This window comes from Gorilla gorilla, chromosome 4, assembly GCF_029281585.2.
Source record: "Gorilla gorilla gorilla isolate KB3781 chromosome 4, NHGRI_mGorGor1-v2.1_pri, whole genome shotgun sequence".
NCBI classification, from domain to species: domain Eukaryota; kingdom Metazoa; phylum Chordata; class Mammalia; order Primates; family Hominidae; genus Gorilla; species Gorilla gorilla.
The window spans coordinates 131,256,550-131,278,408 of NC_073228.2; the positions used below are offsets into that span (position 1 = coordinate 131,256,550).

Sequence of the window (21,859 nt, forward strand, 5' to 3'; positions counted from 1 at the left end):
CTTCCACAGTCCCCACAGTATTGTTATAACAGTTTTGTTGAGATGTAATTCACATACCATACAATTCAACCATTTAAAGTGTACAATTCAACCATTTTTAGTATATTCACTAAGTTGTACAGCCATCACATAATCAAGTTTTGAACATTTTCATCATCTCAATACAACCCCTGTACCTATTACCCATCAATCCACATTAACCCACAGCCCTAGACAACCAACTAATATCCTGTCTATCCATATGGAATTGTCCATTTGGACATTTCAAATAAATTGAATCATTCAATATGCTCTCACAGTATTTTTCTGAAACCTCTCTTATTATCCCTGGATTCTACTCTGCATTTATTGAGTTTGATGGATCTACATCAGATTTCCTTTACAGACTAAGAGTTCCCGGTCTGCCATCTTAATATACACAGTAGTGCCTATCAGTGTACCTAGTGCATCAGTGCATATTAAACTGAAGAAAAAGAGAATTCCCTTTCCTTTTTATAAGCAAACAGAATAGGGTAGGCTGCAATATAATGTTTGGAAATATGAAAGCAAAATGATTCCTGTGCACTTTGTAATTTTGTAAGGACTTTGCGTGTAATTGTCCTCCGATAAAAGTGTGGGGAAGATAAAGTATATCTTGGAAGTCAACTCTCTGTTTGCTTCTTTCTCCTTCCTCCTTCGAATCTTCTGACTCCTGACTCCTGGCCATCTAGTACACCTGCCATGGTATCTGACCCAGAACACCCTCTATCATCCTTTTCACCCCTACTCCCTCTCACTCCCATTAAAATCTATCTTATGTTTTGGTCCACTGGGAGTCAGGGACCAGGGTTTAATCCTATTTCTGTCTTTAATACCAACTATGAATATTGGGGAAATTACCCATTTTCCTGATCTGTTTTTTTGTCTGAAAAATGCAGGAATGATGCTCAGTAAAGGCACCTTTAACTCTAAAACTCTATATTCCTCTGTAGCAACTCACCGAATAAATGAGAGAAAGTAAGATTTGTGACTTACACTCTTTGCTTATAGCATCAGAATAAAAGGAACTTCTGGTGACAGGTTAGCTGGAAGGTTTGTGTTTCTATTGGATAATTGTTTTAAAAAACTATTTTGATTCTGAAAACATTTGCCATATTAATTTAAATAAATATGTTATTTAAGACAATGGTATATACTGTCTTTAGAGATATAATTGATTTATAAAGAAGTCTTTAGTCTTTCTACTCCTCCTTTCACTTTTTTGCCATCCCTAGGTGAAAATCCAAAGGGAATTGTATGTGGCAGAAGAAAAACTATTGAGTATAGTTAATGGCTTTCAGTATTAAAGCCAAGTATTTACAAGTAAAAGGAATGAGGTCCATGTCATTGGTAATGGGATTTAAATGGATTTAGGAACTGAGACTGAAACAGGAGCCTAATTAGAGAAGATTCCAGGGTCATCATGTCAGTGCCCACCTGTCCATCAGGCAGACAGACTGTCCACAGCTTTCGTTTCAAAGACATGGCCTGTTCTTCTCATCAGTGTCTCTTGCCTCCTAGTTCTTGAGGGAAAAGATGTCTTGGCTGCCCCGTGCAGCTTGCTGTGTCTGAAGGAGCATGCTGAGAGTAGGCTGAGATTCAGCTTATATCTGGCCTCTAAAAAAGATCTGGACTCAGAATATGATCTTTAATGATTTTCTTAAAGATCGGTGCAGAAAAGAAATCATATTGGATAGATTATCTTTGCTTAGGTTATTCTAGTTTTAATTGCCCTTTTAAAAAAAGAAGAAAGGACATGGGTAGGGAATAAAATATCTATTCCCATTCATGGGACAGCCACACTTATAATGGGTCGTTTGTACCTATTCTTTATATCTCTGCTACTGAACATCTGCTAAGTGGACCTCTGTTCCCTTTTTTCTTTTCTAGTTCATTTTGGGGTTTTCTACATGAACAATTAATGTCTTTAGCCTACATTGGTTTTTCATGTGGAGCATGTTAGTTATAGAAGCAGCACCCAGAGTAGGTGGCATTTGAAGCTGAATAGGGGAGGTAAGACCAAGGTAGTAATTGAGCTCAGCTAATCTCTTGGTGGTGGTGTGGGCGTCTGTGTCATGAATGTGCCATAGTCAGTGTTTCTGCACCTTGGTGAGTTGGGACATCAGAGAATAAAGAGAGTTCTATAGCTTACTCTGCCTTCCTCTGTTGCTTCCCTTTGCTCTTTTCCATCTTTGAAGAGGTTTGTTGCTGGATGTGGAGAGCCCAGATATGGTAGAAAAGGGCATGAAGCAGAGATGGCACTTGTATAAGGGAGTCTAATGTGTGAAGATTCTCCATCATGGAAGTAGGATTTTGTGTTCTTTCCTTTTAGACTCCATCCCAACAATATTTCTCATCATTTAGATCATTATTTGCCTTTAGGCATCAATGCTTAGAGGTGATTCCATTGGCTTTAGCTTTAATTAAGAAAAAAGAAATCATTAGGGAAGCAGATTCCCCCTTCCAATTCCTAATTAACTTACAGGCAAATTTGTTTTCTGCTAATGACGCATCCACATTTTGTTTCAGACTTTGGCCAAATGTTAGCTCAAGGTTTTCATAAATGTAATCCATATTTTAAAATTACCATCACGGATTTTTTAAAAAAATTATTACAATTGACTGAACTTCTTGGAATTCATTTCATAAAACACAAAGTTTGCACTATCAGGAATCACACATGAGAACATTGTGTGATTATCTAGCAATCTCAAAGCATTCTGAAGCAGGTCTCCTTTGATTCTGAACTTAGAAATTTACTTACTATCTTTTTTGGAGTTAACAAAATAAAAGCAACAAAAAACCAATGGATTGGGGTCCAACCATATGCAATTCTGATTCTTACTTCTCTGGAACACATGCTTAACTTGTCATGCATTTATTTACCCAATCTAATATGTTATCTTGATATTAGAGCAGGGTGCTAGGCTGGCTTGCTCAATCTTACCTTTCTTACCAGTTGATTCAGGTGGAACTCAATTGGTGTCATCCTGGAGTTAAGAGTCAACACAACTACAATTAAAACCAAATTTTAATCTCCAGCTTCTATGGTGTATATCAAATAAGTAGTGTGTGGGAGAGAAAGACGAGTGGTAAAAAGTGAAAATGAAGATAAAAAGTGAAAAAAATGAAAGGATAGAGAAGAAAGGGAGAGCAGTGAATTGAGACCTGTCCATAGAATACTGGAAATATTCTCCCCTCATAGCCAGCTTCTTGCTAGATGAATACAAAACTCTAGGTTGCTCTGATGGAATCCAGCTTTTTGAGTACCCAGAAGTTTTCAAATTCTCAAATGGTAATATTAATCCTTTTGTCAAATAAAATCTTACATAGATGCCTAAGATATAAAAACAATTTAAGTAGTATTAATATAAATTTACCATATAAATGAACATTTATAACATTTCTTTAGTATGAAGTTAATTGGTGAGAACTACACTATTAAACACAAAAGTCTGAAATTCAAGAATATGGAGAATACTTCCTTTCATCAGCCACCACATTCAATTTCTGTGTTTTGGTTTAAATGCACAGTGTCAAAGAAGTCTTGTTTCACATTAAAGGCAAAGAGTATCTAATTTTTAAAACTTCTGGAAATATTCAAACAGAATTTTAGTAGCTTTACTATGTTGAAGAAGGAGAATTGGTAAACTTGGGTCTGAAGGCTGTTCACTGCAATAGCTGCAAACATAGATGCCATCAGTACCTAAGACAAGTGGGAGGCAAAACCCTCTCGTGTTGACATATTTACAGTTGGTGCCAGAGCTCTCACTGGTGGGAGAGTCTCCTGTACCCATGCTGCCATTTAACACAATGTGAGATAGCATCCAGAGCATACCCTGCACTGTTAGACCCAAGCCTACTGTGATATTTAGTTGAACTTCCCACACTCAAGTATGGTAGTTTGCTGGCTTTAGGTATGTACATATCTAAATTTTAACAAAAGACCAGTACCTTGTGCTTACAAATGAATGACATCTACAAGTTCAAACACATACCTAGAGGTGGAAGCAGACACTGAACCCTGAAGTTGGCACATACTGACTTAACTTGGCAGCAAAAATCAAAATAATGCAGGGCCAGTGTGTTCATATGTTACAGGCAACTTCTGCTTTTAATTGCAATGAAATATGTAATTGTCTGACTCAAATATTATGAGGTTGCTAAGCACTTCCTTCAAACTCTAGTACCAGAAAACTCTACCCTGGACCAGGGTCCCAAGGTCACCAGTCCTGGTATTCCTCACTCAATCGCCTAGATGCTAAAGAGTTATTCTGATGATAGCAAGAGAGCTTGTGTTTTCCAAAGTTTATGGCCACTTTATTTCATTGTGGTGTCCTCTCCCTGTTGGTTTCTTATAACAAATGTATACTTTTCATTAAACTGTTCCTAGCGAATTCTCAGAATAAAGCCCCAACACCTTAATTTGTTTTTCAGGGTCTCTCTCTCTACTTTGCAAAGCTATTGCCCCAAACACTGCACCCAACAGAACTTATTTCATTTGTTTCTTTTTTACCTGTTGCTTTTGCTTTCTCTTCACCTAAAATGCCCTCCCTTATATATCTTCATCTCTAAATCTTATGATCGAGACCTTAGAAGTAGTCATTTTTGGTTCAGCAATATGTATGCACTGTGAGTGTGTGCACACGTGTGTATATATGTATATACACACATATTAAATATATACCTTAGTGCATAAATCACATATATTAATATTAATTACATGGAAATATTACTGCCATTATATTAAGTGGAAAAAGCACATTGAAAAATATGATTCTATTTTTTTGAGGAGAAAAATATGTAGGAAAAAAATTTCTGAAGGTTCTACATCCACAAAAATGTTACCAGTTTGAGCTACTGGAGATAAGGCTTATTTTACTTTTTGGTGTTTTATATATTTGAGCAGTAAGTCTTTTGTAATAAGACATACACTAATAAAATGCATCTCTAAAGTACAGAGCACCTCATCCCACCCTTAAATAAAATTTTAGAATATCTGAACCCCAAATCCTTTAAGTCATTCTCACAATTATGTATATATCCAGATATTTTAAAGAATGTTTAACCAATGTGCATGGTACTAATGTTGATGATAATGCTAAGATTTGGCACAGCATATTTTAATGCCTATTTTGGAAATCATCAGACTGTCCATTCACTCATGTTTGCAGTGATGCCCCTTTTGTCTCCAAGGGTTGAGTACACCTAAGATGTTTACAAATGAAAGAGGATTGAGATTTACTGTTTCCCAAAGACCTGGGTGGAATTTTTCAAATATTCTCCCCAACAGAAAAAGAGCAAGCAATTCTGCCGTGTCATAGTTGTGAACAATGTGTTCACAAAGAAGTGTGACTATTGTTTCTGGTGAATGTATTATGTAAAAAAAAATCATAATACATAATCATAATACTCCCCATCTACTCTGTCACTCTGAGGCCCTGATATCTTGCTTTGTGTTTTGTTTCTCTATATAGGCTTCTTCTGAAACAAAAAGGAATATTTGATACTCACTGATAATTTTTTTAAAGAGTGAATTAGGCAATTTTCCTTGAAACTTCTTTTCTAATTTAGCATGAAGTAGAATAGAATAGTAGAAATGATGGGATTTATTTGGTGATACCAAAATAAGAAGGGGAATTGTTTGGTCCTACAGCAGACTGTAAGAGGGCTGAGGAATGGACTGAAGAAAATTATCAAGCATGCATGTTGTTTTTAAGTGATACTTGAGACTTGGATGTGCAACAGCTGTGTTGTTGGCTTTTTTTTCTTGTGCCAACTTTCTTTATTTGATTGATTTTCTCTCTGACAGCCCACTGTGCTGATAAATGTGTCCATGGTCGCTGTATTGCTCCAAACACCTGTCAGTGTGAGCCTGGCTGGGGAGGGACCAACTGCTCCAGTGGTAAGTTTCCACCTGCTGTTGTCTGTCTCGGGATGTTTTTGCTGTAAGGCCCTCCTTGTCTGCAGATGACCCTGAGCCATGCTTTCCCTCTTCATCCCTACACAGAGCATAGTGTAAATGCCACGACCAACTCAGTCATACAGTTTCTTTTAAATCTGTACATGTACATATACATTATTCGTTAATTAAGTATAAAGAAAAGTTCTTGGAAAGAAGGAAATTTCAACGATCATACAACAGCTCATACTTCTGTGGATATGAATGCATTTTCTAGAGTAGGGTCCACAATTTAGATTCCTTACCTCAGTAAGGCAGTTGTGGTAACATAGCTATTGTATCCTAACTTCTGTTTTTACCTGTTGATTTCTCTAAGAAAATCTCTTAGTGATTAAAATTTACCACCTGTTGGTTTTTAACTCAGAAGTGAAATTGGCATTTTTGACACTAACATATCTTTTTGTCTCTGAATTCTGAGATGCAAATAACGAGTACTTGTTCAGATAACTTTAGGGAGACTTATCTGTAATAAAAGAAAATTCATGAACATTTTGGTACTTGTTAAATCAATTCCTAACATAGTATATAATTTGTCTCCATTATGTTAGAATTATAATTCTAAAATGATGGTATTTTGGACTAAAAGCAGTCTACACGTAACATTTCATATGCATTATCACAAAGATTATATCATGGAATGTCATGTAATATAGTTGCTTTTCTAAATTTCACAGTTTAAACCAAAATCTTCTGGCTAACTTGTTGCTGTACACGCAATTGCATCCACTTCCTTTTCCTTTATACTTCTTTTTTCGCCTTGAGAAACGTGAGAAGGAATTAAAGTGCAACTAAATTGTAATGCGTGAAACATTACATTTTGAAAAAGGAAGCCATCGTTTTAAAAAGTTAGCAAGTTCGCATGAGAGCACACATTTCTCTTCATTGCCACCAAGTAATTTTTTGAAATTAGTCTGAATGGACTTATTTCAATAAGCTGATTTTAAAAATTTTTACTTGCTTATTTTGGAATTGGGGAGATTATTCTTTATCTTGCTAGGACTACTTGTTTCGGACTTGTGATCTCTTGGCTCTCCTTGAAGCAGCTTCTCCAGGAGAAGCCCTTGTGCTGTCTGTGCACAGAACACTTGGTGTGAAAGAGCCTTTTTACTGTACCTTAAACAGGGACTGGGACTGTGTGTCTCTGTGTGTGTGTGTGTGTGTGTGTGTGTGTGTGTGTGTGTGTGTGTGTGTGTGTCTTTCTGCCCCTGACAGGCTTCTCAATTCCAGGGGAAAACTGTCTTGCAGGGTTCTGTTTTGCTTCTGTTGGAAATCAGGAGGAGAGTGGGCATTTTGTTCACACGCCATTGAGGCAAAATGTTTGGGATGTGGGATTTGGCTCATGTCCATTTTTCTGGCCGACTGACCTCAAATGTGATGTTGTTTTCATTAACTTTTCCAGTTTAAAAATCGGTTGTGCCTAGACATCTTGAAGAAAAATAACATTATTATAAACTAGTGGGATAGGGAAGAGTGGGCATATTAGTCATTTAAAACTATGTGGTTTGCCACTAATTCCAGGGCAAGAATGCTACAGAATAACTTCAGTTGTATTCATACTTTGTCTCCTAAGAATTGCAGACTACCTCGAGCTAAGGGCTCAGACTGAAGTGATTGTGTAAGCAAAACAAAAGCCTACATGGGTTTCAAACTCTCTAGAACTGATTAGGACCTTCTAGAAAATAAACCATTGCTTTATTTTGGAGTTTAATGAAGACTCTAGAATTCTGAGAACAGATGTTCTTTTAACACTGAAATATGATATTGAAGCAACTTTTAGTTTATTTTTTACAACTCACGTTTTGGCTTTATGATGAACAAAAGCACAAATAAACATGAACAGATGTCTGAAATGTTTAAAGGTGTTCTGAGAAAAACATCTTTGATACCTTTTTAAGCAGGTAAAAAAATGATATTCTGAGCTGAACCCAGAATATAGGTCTTGCTATCTGGGTTTTGTCTGTGGCAATCAACCTAATGTCAGGAAATGTATCATTTTGTTCATCCTTGACTAGATAATTCTGGAACCAAAATCTATTGTCTAGTAACATGCTACTTAGCAGAGTTTAAATGGCCTAATTTCTAAGGATTCTATTTCCATCTCCCCCGCTCTTTGGTTATTGTTATGCATCAATTTGATGGTGGACATTAGATCCATAATATAATTGCTTTGATAATTAGACTGGCTCCTTGTATCACTTAAGATCCAATTAGGAGATAGAAACCACAGTAATTTTTAAATTTTTAAAATACAAATTGGTTTTATTTTGGAACACTTTTAGACTTATAGAAAAGTTGCAAAGATAGTACAGAGCTCCTGTGTGCTCAAACCCAGTCTCCCCCATTGTTAACTTCTTAAATTACTATTAGTTTGTCAAAACTGGGAAACTGACCATAGTATATTACTATTCAATCAACTGCAGATGTTATTTGGATTTTATCAATTTTTCCACTAACGTCCTCTTTCTCTTCCAGATTCCAGCTCAGGCCAACACACTACATTTCACTGTCATGTCTCCCCTGTCTTCTCTGGTCTGTGACAGTTTCTCAGTCATTCCTTGTTTTCATGACCTTGAAATTGATAGTCTAGAGGAGAACTGGCCAGGTATCCTGTAGAATGTTCCCCAATCTGTGTTTGTCTGGTGCTTTTCTCATGATCAGACATGGGTTATGAGTTTTGAAGAGAATACCAGAATTGAAGTGCTCTTTCTCTTCACATGATATCATGATATCCATGTGACATCACTGATGTCATCACTTGGTTAACCTTCATCACTTGGTTAAGGTAGTGTGCTAGGCTTCTCCACATAAAGTTACAATTTTCCACTTTCTGTACTCTACTCTGCAGAAGCAAGTCACTAAGACTATCGAGCCTTCAGGGATGAAGGGCAGGACTCAAGCTCCATGTCTTTGAGGAAGGAATATCTGCCTATATTATTTGGAATTTTTCTGTAAGGAAGATTTGTTTCTTCTCCTGCATTTATTCAAACATTTATTTATATCAGTAAGAACTCATGTATATTTATTTGACATTTTGGGTTATAAAACAGTATTACATAATTTATTTTGTTGCCCAGGTCATTCCAGCTTTGGCCATTGTGTCTTTTTTTTGTTTTGTTTTTAGACAGAGTCTCGCTCTGTCACCCAGGCTGGAGTGCAATGGCTGATCTTGGCTCACTGCAACCTCTGCCTCCTGGGTTCAAGCAATTCTCATGCTTCAGCCTCCCTAGTAGCTGGGCTTACAGGCATGTGCCACCACACCTGGCTAATTTTTGTATTTTTAGCAGAGACGGGGTTTCACCATATTGCCCAGGCTGGTCTTGAAGTCCTGACCTCAGGTGATCCACCCACCTCGGCCTCCCAAAATGCTGGGATTACAGGTGTGAGCCACTGCGCCCAACCCATTGTGTCCCTTTGACATGACTCATCTTTTTGATTTTGAGTGCTTTCTTACTTTCTGGTGCTAGAAGATATTCCAGGCTCATTTTTAATTTTTCCTACTGCAGCCCTAAAATGAACTATTTTTCAAAGAAGGCTTGGTACCTTTTATTGTAGAGTGGTATTTATAAACCAAGATCTAGGTGCTGGTGTGGGCATTGCTACTGCAACACAGAGTAACTGGAAAGGAGAAAGTTTAATATAAAGAATATTAACTAACTATAACAGGAGATTGGAGTAATGAGGGATGGGCTAGTAAGAAGTAGATAGATCTCTAGAGAATATAGGAATAGCAGATATAAGAAGCAACCACTACCTCTAAGGTGGACATAGAATGTCCAAAAAGGAAACCCCACTAAGGGTGTGATCCAGACCTGCTGGAGAGGGCACAGTCACAGCTCACTCAGATCCAGAGAGGTGCTGTGGTACTATCCTAGCAGAACTTGCTGGAAATATGCCCTCTAGAACTTTTATAGGACTTTGGAAAAAACTCTTCATGGAAAAGTCTCACCAGAAGCACTCTGCTACAAAAAACGGGAAGTCGTTGGCTGATGAGTGCAGCTAGCCACAGTGTACTGCAGGAGCGGGATGCTAGAGAAGCTGTCCATGCTGCAAGAACTTGGTTCTGGATAAGCAATTTGTGCTACAGAAACAAGGCATTGGAAAAGCCATAGGTGCTCCAGGAGCCAGGTACTGGAGCAGCTATTGGCACTGCGCTTACATTGCAGAAGCTTGGTGCTTTAGGAGCGAAGAGCACTAGTGCACTACGTGCTCTGAGTGCACTGGAAGTAGAATGGAAAAACTCCTTTTGCAATGTCTCTCTAGCGCCCCCTATTGAAAATATTTAACATTTGGCCAATCGGCAATAGAAAAATATTTGGAGGGCACATATCCATTTTTGTAGAGCAGGCAATGAAGGATAAATTTAGAGCTGAAAGGCAATAAACTGATAACTGTTGATGCATACTCCTTTGGTTATCCAATTCCTATATGCACCCTCCACACACGTTTGCATTCCTATACATTAAAAAAACCCCTGTATTTCCACCTAATATACAGCAATTCATCTTAGAAGTGAACATGCTCATACTCTCTTCCTAAAATGAGGAGATGCAAGTCCCAACATTCATTGGATTCATTGCTGGTTATATTAAATTTTTTTCAAATTAAATCACAGTTCTACTGAATATTCTGTTTCCTAGATACTAAAGTTAACTTGAAACAACTAGCATGTAAAACAGAAAGGAAAAAAAGAAAATAGCAAATAAAATAAACATATACATATAACAAACAAATAACAAACATTAAGAGCTATTACAAATGTCTTTCATGTAATTGGTCACAAGATGGTAACTGATATCTATGGCTTCCCTCTTCTACTTCCCATCCCATATTTCCCCCACTCTCAGCCCAAACTTCAGTTACTTGGGGTTATTTACCTGGTGGAGTGGCTCAAACCTTCATTACTGAAAGATCTGCATTCCTACTTGTCCTGCCTTTTTTCTGGTTGTTGACATTTGTCATCAACTTCATTACTGTCATGGGAGTATTAAGAGGTATTCCACAGAATCCTCGGGTTCCAGACCTAGGTGTTCCTTCCCTGTGCAGCAGCAACCCAATTTTCCCTTGATAATCTGGATCAATCACTCCAACCAGAAGTTTAACTCCTTTTACTGACATTAGGAGTCTAAAATGGTCAGATGGTAATCAATTGATAACTGTCCTACATAGCTATCTTTTTTTTTCCTTTCTAAAATACATGGGTGATTAAGGGACTGACAAATACTTTCAGTCCAGTTTCAAAAGGCTTCTCTTTGAGATTTGATATGTCTGTTTACCTTGGCAGCGGAGGGAAGGGTTCCTGCCTGTGACAAACAGTCAGTGTTCCTGGCTTTCCTGGGTCTCAATGTATTCTCTGTATAAAAAACCAGGTATGTCAGAGAATTGTAAAAAGTTTGTTCTCCCAAAATGAAATCATGATTTATTTGACTAGGCTTAGACATATTCCTTCTTCTTAAATTTGATTAAATTATTGTTTTAGAAAAGCACACATGTGTTTTACCTTTATTGGCATCCTAATGCATATCCTAGCTTTTATGAGTGAATGACATTAATCTATTTTATCCCATCTCCTTCTTCCCTCCCCTCTTCCCTGCTCTAGCTCTGTTCTTCCCCCATCAATTTATCTGCCCATGCATCAATCCTCCATTGCTCTTCTCCCCTCACTGGATGATAAACAACTACTGGAGGGCAAAGGCCATATGTTATTAATCTCTGTAAGCCTCCGTTGTGCCTGGCATGTGGTTGGAGCACAGTAAAACTTCCATTTAATTAGATTAAAGGAACCATATGATTCTATATGATTCTGAGAAGGTCATTCATGTGTTCATTTTGTGAACTTTCATTGAATGATTACTGTGTGCAAGGGACTGCATTGAATGCTGGGGATAAAGGAACAAATGAGTAATGGTTGCTGCTCTGACAGAGCTCATAGCTTGGGAGAAAAATAAAGTGAAAGAAAGAGAACTGCCTCTGTAGAAGAAGTAGATTGAGGGAAACTGGATGGAGTCAGATAAGGTAGTGAGAGATTTTCTGAGTGGACAAGGGAGACAAGGGCTAAGAGTGTACAGCCCTTCACTTTCAGTTGGGGACAGAAAACAGATTGCAATATACTACTCTTCCAGAAACTTCTCTGAGAAGCCAAGGAGAGGAAGCAAAAAAATAGAGAGTTAGTAAGAAGTAAGTGTAGGGTCAAGAAAAAGTTTTTTTGTTTTCATGCCTTTGTCTATGTTTTAAGGTGAAAAAAGACTCAGAAGCTGAGAAGATGGTGAAAGAAAAGAGGGAGAGGCTGGAGACTGGGTTGAGAGAGTGGATTGCAGAATAGAGGCAACAAGGCTCCTGAGAAGACAGCTGGCAGATGGGATGGGATCCTGGGCACTGACAGAGAGATTAGTAAGGAGTACTGCCCATTCCCAATAGAATGAGGAAGAAAAGCATGGCCAGAATAGGTGTAAACAGGTTTCTAGGTGTCAGGGGTGCTGGTGGGCAATGGGATGGAGAATCTGAGGAAGTCTATATCAGATGACCTCCCTTCTCTTGATAAACTGGCAGGAGAGAGAGTCTGCTGATATAAAAGGGGGCAGAAGGGCGGTTACATTGATGATCATGATGATAGTAATAGTTCACCTTTATTGAACACTTGATATGCAATCATCATTATAAGAGCTTTACAGGAATTACTCTCTTAATGGCCATAACATACTATAAGATGGTTGCAGTTATTGTTCCTAGTTTACAGATGAGGAAACGGAGGTGCAGAACATTTAGGTGACTTGCCTGAATTTATGTATCTATTAAGTGGTGGAACCAAACTTGCATCTCATTCAGAGCCAGTAACTTTAATCACCATGGTATGGGGCTAACAGAAGTTGGAGAACAGGTTTACTGAAAGTAGCAAGAATCAGCAACAATGAGGAGAATGAGAGCAGGAGACAGGGGCAGATGACACTGGATGATTATGAAAATAAACCCTCTGAGAGACGTTGAGGGCCCATTAATACTAGAGATGATGAATTCATAATGGCACCCATCTAGACTTTCCTCATTCATAATCTTGTGAATGTTGGGGCAGATTCTATTTATGATCCTTTTCAATTCTGTGATTTTATGTATGACTTACTTTAAGCAATATTTATATGCAACTCCTGAGATCTTTCTTTGTGATGGAAACCCTTTAAACCTTTTGTATGAATAGCAATAACACATTTGTTTTCTTATTCCATATAATCCTATTTATAATTTCCCAAACATCTATAGAGAAATCTATTTCACCTACAGCTATAGGGCACAAATGGTAGAGTCCTAAGTCAGCCAGCATATGGTTTTCAAATGCTTGTCCCTCGGGCTCTTTGCTTTTGACATTAGTACCACATAGCGGCAAAAATAGAAATTAGCTTTGGTCTAGAAACTCCAAACTTGGGTTTTATTGAGTCACTAATAGCATTCCGGTTAAATATACTTGGCAGTAGTGAAAATATCCCTAGGAGGCAAGACTAGCTCAAACATTTTCAGGTGCAGCATAAGGAACACTGATAACCTTTTGTGTAAAGCAGGCATGATGTACAGCATGGAGAAAGTAATAAGATTTTGCCTGCAGGATATTCGAATGGGGGAATCCATTTGAAGGATATTATGAGCCAGAAACGTAAGGCACAAAAAGCTGACATATTTCCTAGCAAAGTCTGCTGTAAAGATCTATTGACTGGCAACAATGGTGGGATCGATGCTGTCTGCGGAGAGTAGACGCTGGGAGCCCAGTCCTTGCTGCAGTCATTAACAGGCCTGTTGCGCTGTCAGAATTACTTTCGAAATCAGGTTGATGGAGCAGCAAGAATAAGAGTAGATCAGTTGGGTTCACTGGTGTTGGGGTCAGGCTGATGATGATAACTGGGAAGGATTGGGTTCTGAACAGTTCATCAGAACAGTCCAAAAGGTAGTTTCACTGATGGACCATCCAAATAGTTTGATAGAGGTCACAGACAGAAACTGCTGATTTTGCCTTTCCTAAGGAGTCCAAAATTTGGACTGTTCTTTGCCACTTTCAGGAGGGGCAAAGAACTACTACCACCACCCTCTGCCACCCATCCTGGAATGGAATTGCTATCCCCCTAACTGCTCTCCTTTCTGTGATGTTTCTGTGCCTCCCTTTCCTCATGCTTTGAACAAGGATAAGAATATCTATTATACTCATAGGCTTGTGGGGATTAAATGAAGACTTAACAGGTATTCTCCAGTGCTGTGCATGGCAGTATATAATGACAAGTAAATGCTACTTATGATTCCTTGTGTGACAAACATAGCTTACACCACACTTCTTCACACATGGCCCAGTCTTTTGACTGAACTGAGGATGGGGCAGCCCTTTGTGACATCTCTTCCTGTCTCACAGGCCACACCCTTCTTTATTTACTTATTTATTTTTGAGACTGGGTCTTGCTCTGTCACACAGGTTGAAGTGCAGTGGTGTGACCATAGCTCACTGCAGCCTAGACCTCCTGGGGTCATGCCATCTTCCCACCTCAGCCTCCCGAGTAGCTGGGACAACAGGCACACACCACCAAACCCAGCTAATTTTTTTATTTTTTGTAGAGGCAGGGTCTCCCCATGTCTCCCATGCAGGTCCCTACTCTGGGGCTCAAGAGATCCTCCTGCCTCAGCCTCCCAAAGTGTTGGGAATTACAGGCATGGGCCACCGTGCCCCGCCCCCTACACCCTGCTTTAAATGGAGGCTCTCTTTGTCCACAGTTGCTTGCCACAAGATTCCCCAGACAGAAGACCTAGTAAAGTTTTATTTTGTTTTTGTTTTTGTTTTTGGTGCATTATTTCCAACCTCTGATCACAGATGTCCTTACCAGATGAAATCATATCCAGTTTATATTGCTTCTGGCATAGTGAGAATACTAATGATGTGTAAATTACTTGTACTAGTGAGTTCATGCAGTAGCTTTAAAGATAAGACAGGGCTGTCATGTTTTTTAACTCCACTTCATATCATTCATTGATTTTTCTTTTTTTTTTTTTTGATACTTGGTGCAATATTCATTTTTCAGCAAATCTTGTTGGCTCAACTCCAAAATATAACCCAATCCAACCTCTTCTCATTATCTCTACTGCTGCCACTCCAGTCCATGCCACATTCTCTCTAAACTGGTGATCGCGGTAGTCTCTTTGCTGGTCTCCCTGCTTCTTCCTCAGATGCCACCCAAGTCAATTATCTATGACCAGAGTGAGACTAGCATGATCTTGTAAAAATGTACTTTAGAGCATGCTGCTCTCCTTCCCAAAACTGGCTGGAATTTCCCCTTACAGTTAGAATACACTCCAAAGCCCTGAGCACAATCCATCCAGCCATGCATGATCTATTCCTTCCTGTTTCCCTGATGCCTTCTCATTCTTCTACCTTTCAGGATATCACACTGCTCAGTCTCTGCCCTTCATTTATGGAACACACTAGTTTTATTTTTGCCTTTGCACTTGATATTTCCTCTGCTCAGAATAATACTCGTCTCCCTGGTTCTTTATATGGCCAGCTTCTTTTTTTTTTTTTTTTTTTTTTGAGACGGAGTCTCACTGTGTTGCCCAGGCTGGAGTGCAGTGGCACGATCTCGGCTCACTGCAACCTGTGCCTCCCGGGTTCAAGTGATTCTTGTCTCTCAGCCTCCTGAGTAGCTGGGATTACAGGCGCCCACCACCATGCCTGGCTAATTTTTGTATTTTTAGTAGAGATGGGATTTCACCATGTTGGCCAGGCTGGTCTCAAACTCCTGACCTCAAGAGATCTGCCCACCTCAGCTTCTTTCCAAAGTGCTGAAATTGCGAGTGTGAGGCACCACGCCTGGCCACACGGCTGGCTTCTGTAGGTCAGTTAGTCAGCCTAAGTGCCACCACCATACAGACACTATCTCTGACCTCCATATGCAGAGTATGACCCTATTACTCTGTATCATATCTCCTTTTTAACGTTTTTAAATAGGAACTTTCTAAAAATACTTGATTTGTTAACTTGTTTTTTTTTTTTTTCTTGTCTGTCTTCCACTCCAGGATGTAAGCCCCATGAAAACATGGGTTTTTGTCTGTTTTATCCCTGCTGTCTAGCTATCACTGAATGTCTAGCACAGTCCTGGGCACTCAGTTATGCTTAATAAATATTTGTGGATGGAAGGAATGAAGGCGTAAATGTGCCAGGAGCGGTGACAGATATAAAAATGAGACATGAGAGATGAGTAAGACACTGCCTCTTCCTTCTAGGGGCTCTTAGTTTGATAGAGGAGCTGAAGTATATAAACAAACAGATTGGCAAAGCGTCTGGAGCAGCCAGGGAGGAAGGGACCAAAGGTTTTCGACAGAGAGGGCATGATGCGAAGTCTTTCCTTCAGTGGCCTAAGGTTGCTCAGGCTTCTGTGGCTTCAGGATGCACCTTGGCTATGTGCAGTGCAGACACATTCCTTTTTTTTTTTCTTTTCTTTTTTTTTTTTTGAGTTGGAGTCTCGCATTGTCACCCGGGCTGGAGTGCAGTGGCGCAATCTTGGCTCACTGCAACCCCCGCCTCCTGGGTTCAAGCGATTCTCCTGCCTCAGCCTCTCAAGTAGCTGGGATTACAGGTGCCTGTCACCACGTCCAGCTAACTTTTTATATTTTTAGTAGAGGCGTGGTTTCACCATGTTGGCCAGTCTGGTCTCGAACTCCTGACCTCATGATTCGCCCGCCTTGGCCTCCCAAAGTGCTGGGATTACAGGTGTGAGCCACCGCGCCCAGCTGACACATTCATTCTTAATGACTTGGCAGAAGATCCCCTGGCCATAGACTGGTAGCTCCAATGAAATTATAGAAGTCAGGCAAGATGTACTGGGTGTGATTTCTGTGAACTTTGAGGAAAATGTGTGTCTCGGAGTTCTTCACCCTCAAGAGAGAAAAAATTATAGTGTAAACAAACATCAAGGTTATTACTGAGATGGAGGAGTGACTTCTGAAATGGTGGCCCCATGACTAAGGAAGGTGTTTGAAAATCAGCCCTTGTTTGAGTGGAGAATGTTTAACAATTTTGCTATCTAAACTTTCTCATATTACTTCTCAAGGTGGAAATTCTATGTGAGGATGTAGAACTTAGTTGTTAAATTTGTACCCAAATGGTGTACAAATGCATACAAACTGCAAATGAACAGTAAGAAATTAGGCAAAGAAATGCAGACTACAAATTATTTCTAATCACATAGTGATGAGTCTAATTTCATTAATCTTCTTAGACTCCTCTTTAATTAAATAAATAGCAGGAAATAACAGCCCGGCTTAAAAGAATGTTTGTACAGGGAGCAGAAATATTAGATCATAAATCTTTATAATTTCTTTCATATAAACATATACATGAAACATATACAAACCATTTTCTGACTGTACCAATGTGCTTGCTGGCTGCTGTGCTCAGAGTGAAGTGATGATATGTACGAGATGGTGCTGTAGACCTGCTTGTTTCCCTCTCCTATTGTCTTGGGCTACTGCCCGATTCTAATAGAGCCATGTGTGTCTTGTCTCAGGGGATTATACTGTCCACTGTCCATTGGCTGAAACTAGGTGTTCTAGTTTATTTTATTGTTTTTTGTTGTTGTTTCTTTTTGTTTTTGTTTTTGTTTTTCTCGAGACAAGGGTCTCGCTCTGTCACCAAGGCTGGAGTGCAGTGGCGTGATCTCAACTGACTGCAACCTCCACCTCCTTGGTTCAAGTGATTCTCCTGCCTCAGCCTCCTGAGTAGCTGGGACTACAGGAGCCCACCATCATGCTCAGCTAATTTTTGTATTTTTAGTAGAGGCGGGGTTTCACCATGTGGGCCAGGCTGGTCTCAAACTCCTGACCTCAAATGATCCACCCACCTCGGCCTCCCAAAGTGTTGGGATTACAGGCGTGAGCCACCGCACCCAGCCTGTTCTGGTTTATTTTTATAATTCAGCGTCTGTCATGGCTATATCTGATATCTTATTTTTTGTGAGTGTGTTAAAGAACTTTTTAAAACACTTGACAATTTCCCCAGGTCAGAATTTCCCCCCAAAAGCTAGTGACTCTTTTTCCTTCTTTGATCAAAGTATTTTTAAAATTCATACACAACCTAGTTAATTTTAATGAGTTTGAACATTTGTGCCTATAGCCTGGAGAAAATTAAGTGTTCTTGAGGTGGATAAAACTCATGAAGGGCAGAAGTAAAAAGACAATAATATTTGTCCTAGTTATATAGACTATTCCAGTAGGACAAATAGTAGAGTTCATAAGAACATAGCTCTTGGTCCATAAATAAATGGTGTCATCTTAAAATTCTGTGAAAACCAAATGGTTTTACTACTCACTATTTTTGCATAAAACTAGTGGAGGTAGGTAGCTTGTAAAGAAAGTCTAAATTTTAATGGAATTGATTTGAACTTGATGTTAGTATATAATTGGAAATTTTTGTTCATACATTAAAGAAAAGCAGCCATTTTAAGAAAAAAGAAACTTATGTGGTAAAATCAGTATTATATAAGCAGATTTATCCATGCCTTAAATTAGCTTTTAGAATATTTAGACCACATCAGAGTTTAAAAGATTTTTAAGACAGAAGATACTATACGCAAAGTTAAAGGAGAAGTGAGAGATTAGGAAAATATTTTTGCAACATAAGTAAACAGACAAATGATTATTATATAAAATATGTAAAGAACCCCCACAAATTAATAAGTAAAAGAACCTCTGAACTTTAAAATAGACAAAGGGTAGGATAAGGTAATTCAGAGGCGAGAAACCTGATTGACCAATGAACATGACAATATGCTAATCTTTGTAATAACAGGAAAGTACATAATAAAGAAACAAGATGTCATTTCTCACCATCAGATTGGCAATGGTTAAGAAGTCTGGCAATGGTTAAAAAGTTAAGTGTTGCCAAGGATGTGAAAGGAAGCTTCCACATACCACTTCCATGAAGGTAAATTGGCAGAGTAAGTTTAGATATCAATTTGATTATGTCTAGAGTAGAATTTTAATGTGTGGACCATGTAACCCAGCAATTTTTATTTCTACTTCTTTATAATTTGTTTATATATTTTGGGGAAACATGTATTAGGAGATAGACTATTTGCATCTTTTTAGCAGTGAAAATTTGGAAACAACTAAAAATATCTGTGTATATGGGAAAAGGTAAATTTTTTGGAGGCTGTTAATATAGTGAAATGTTACATAGCAGTTTATAGTATAATAATGAACTCCATTACTATAAACTTGTATATAGCATTCCATTATATTAGCAGATTTATCATTATTAATCAGCTTATAGTCCTAGCTACCAAGGAGGCTGAGGTGGGGGTATTACTTGAGCTGAGGAGTTCAAGGCTGCAGTGAGCTAGGCTCACACCACTGCACTCCAGCCTTGGAGACAGAGTGAGATAAATAAATAAATAAATAAATAAAAATAAAAAGTAAATCTCAATATCATAATATTGGGTGAAAACAAAAGATTCACAGCAACATGAACATTTTATATAAAGCTAATACATATATAAAATAATTCTATATCTTATTTCTAAATACACCCCCCAACACACCCACAAACCAGAAGAACATATATTAAAACTATCACAGCATTTACCTTTGGGAAAAGGGTAGGGAAAGAGCTGGGAACCAGGCACAAAGGAGTCAGATAGGACTTTATCTGCCGTGTTTTATTTCTTGAATTCAGTGAGGAAACAAATGTTATACAATGTTCATAAACAGTTAAGTCTCTGCTGTGGGTACATGAGCCTTTGTTATAGCATTATTCGTAGTCTCTCATAGTCCCATCATTTAAATTTTTTTCTCAAGAAAACCATATTAAATCTTTCAGACCAAACCATTAGCATTAAGGATTCTAGTTTTCTTACTCTGAGATTTTAGGGAAGTCATTGAAAGCCTTTATCCTTTATCCTCACGTGTCCAGAAGGAAGATAATAAGCATTTTCACAACAGTGGTCCTGAATATTCATCCTTTAATATTCATCTCAATTCCTACTTCCTCTGGGAAACCTTCTCTCCCCCTCCTTTCTCTCCACTGCCCAAAGGTACATGGACATAGGTCCTCTATGTTCCCCAGCAATGTGTGCAATCCTATGTCTTGTAACACCTAGCACATTCTTTTGTGACAAATCTCACTGTGGGCCAGTCTCTTCCAATAGATAAGGAAATCTTAGCTATGGTACATGTCTTGGTAAGGAGCAAGTAGTAAGTGCTCAATAAATAGAACTTCATAGCCAGAGAAGATGCTTAACAAATTTTTAATGAAAGAATAAATGATCAACAGAATAAAAATATGACAAGACTTTTTATAGCAAGACATCTTATAAGGCCTCCTGAGGTTGTTATTATTCTTTTCACATCAGTGAATGAATGTAATCCTCCCAAATTATGTAATTTTAGCCTACAAGTTATATCCTTGAGATTTTCCTGCACCATGAATAGGGTCATCAATATGTTGTCATAGAGACACATCAACATTTACACTTCAGCACAATAGAGAATAAATATTTCACACCCCTTTTTCTGGTTCATAATTTGAGATAAGCTTACGCTGAAGTTATAAAATGACAGTTCATTTAACAAACATTTTAAAAGAAGAATAAAGGTTCTCTCTCAGTCACTGAATAAAATTAATATAAACAGCACTGGGTGGTTGTCCACGGTGATCGTTGGCACTCTGTCAGCTCTCCAGAGGGGTTTTTGACATGTGAAGGACGTGGGGTTTTAGTGCTTTCAGAGTATCTGGAAAATACATTTTTATTGTTCTTCTTCATGGATGGAAAAGCTTTACGAAGTTGTTTTATTTTTAAAGTGCTTGATGTTTTGAATGAGGATCTTTTCTTCTACCATTAACAAAGGGAATGACACACCACAGCCTTGTTAGCCTGAAGCGCAAGGAATGAAATCCCAGGGAGATAAAAGACCCTCAGGGAACTGAGGTTTAAGAAGAAAGGGTGTATGTTTCAGGAAGAACCATGTTTTTCTATCCTTTGAGACAGTGGAAAATTATTTTGGTCTCCTCTAAAAGGCACTCTGTAGAGATATTTTCTTGAAAGTGACTTATTTGTACTTTGCCTATGTTTTAGACTATAAAGTATTAAATTTTCTTCTCTATTAATTTATCTCATAGTCATGGATTTTCCTATGTTTAAAGTCCATGGAGAACATTATAGCCAAACCTCATATAAATATATATTGTCAAGTCAGTATACTGATTTTGATGCATCCTAATAAATACTTGATATTTATAATTTTTTTTTTTTTGAAACAGAGTCTCACTCTGTTGCCTAGGCTGGAATGCAGTGGTGTGATCTTGGCTCAGTGATTCTCCTGCCTCAGCCTCCTGAGTGCTGGGATTACAGGTACGCACCACCATGCCTGGCTAATTTTTGTATTTTTAGTAGAGATGGGGTTTCGCCATGTTGGCGAGGCTGGTCTCGAACTCCTGACCTCAGGTGATCTGCCCGACTTGGCCTGCCAAAGTGCTGGAATTACAGGCATGAGCCACTGTGCTGGGCCGACATTTATAATATTCAAGGCACATGTAGTGTTAGTTATTGCAAACAGTAACACCAGTGGGGTTAGTTATGTATTATAAGCGGACATCTCTTTCCCTGTGATAAGCTTTAGTTCTAAGATTTGATATGTTATCCCACTGTAAGTATCTGTTAGAGATGTATCTTAAAGTTCTTGACCCCTATATAATTCAACAATTAGATCCCAAGGCTATTAAACTAAGACTTTAAAAAAACAACAATAACAACAACAACGTGGCTGTGTGTGGTGGCTCGTGACTATAATCCCTGCACTTTGGGAGGCCCAGGCAGGAGCACTGCTTGAGGCCAGGAGTTCAAGACTAGCCTGGGCATCACAGTG

At 38.6% G+C, this 21,859-nt stretch overlaps 1 protein-coding gene across 3 annotated transcripts in view; it reads left to right on the forward strand.

Annotated features, from left to right (window-relative positions):
* MEGF10 (multiple EGF like domains 10) overlaps positions 1-21,859 on the forward strand; it is a 233,414-nt gene that overhangs the window by 137,002 nt on the left and 74,553 nt on the right. For all 3 annotated transcript variants that reach the window (XM_063706742.1, XM_063706741.1, XM_063706743.1), the window contains one exon: positions 5,831-5,923. In XM_063706742.1, the coding sequence (XP_063562812.1) occupies positions 5,831-5,923 (93 nt within the window). The remainder of the gene's footprint in view (positions 1-5,830; positions 5,924-21,859) is intronic.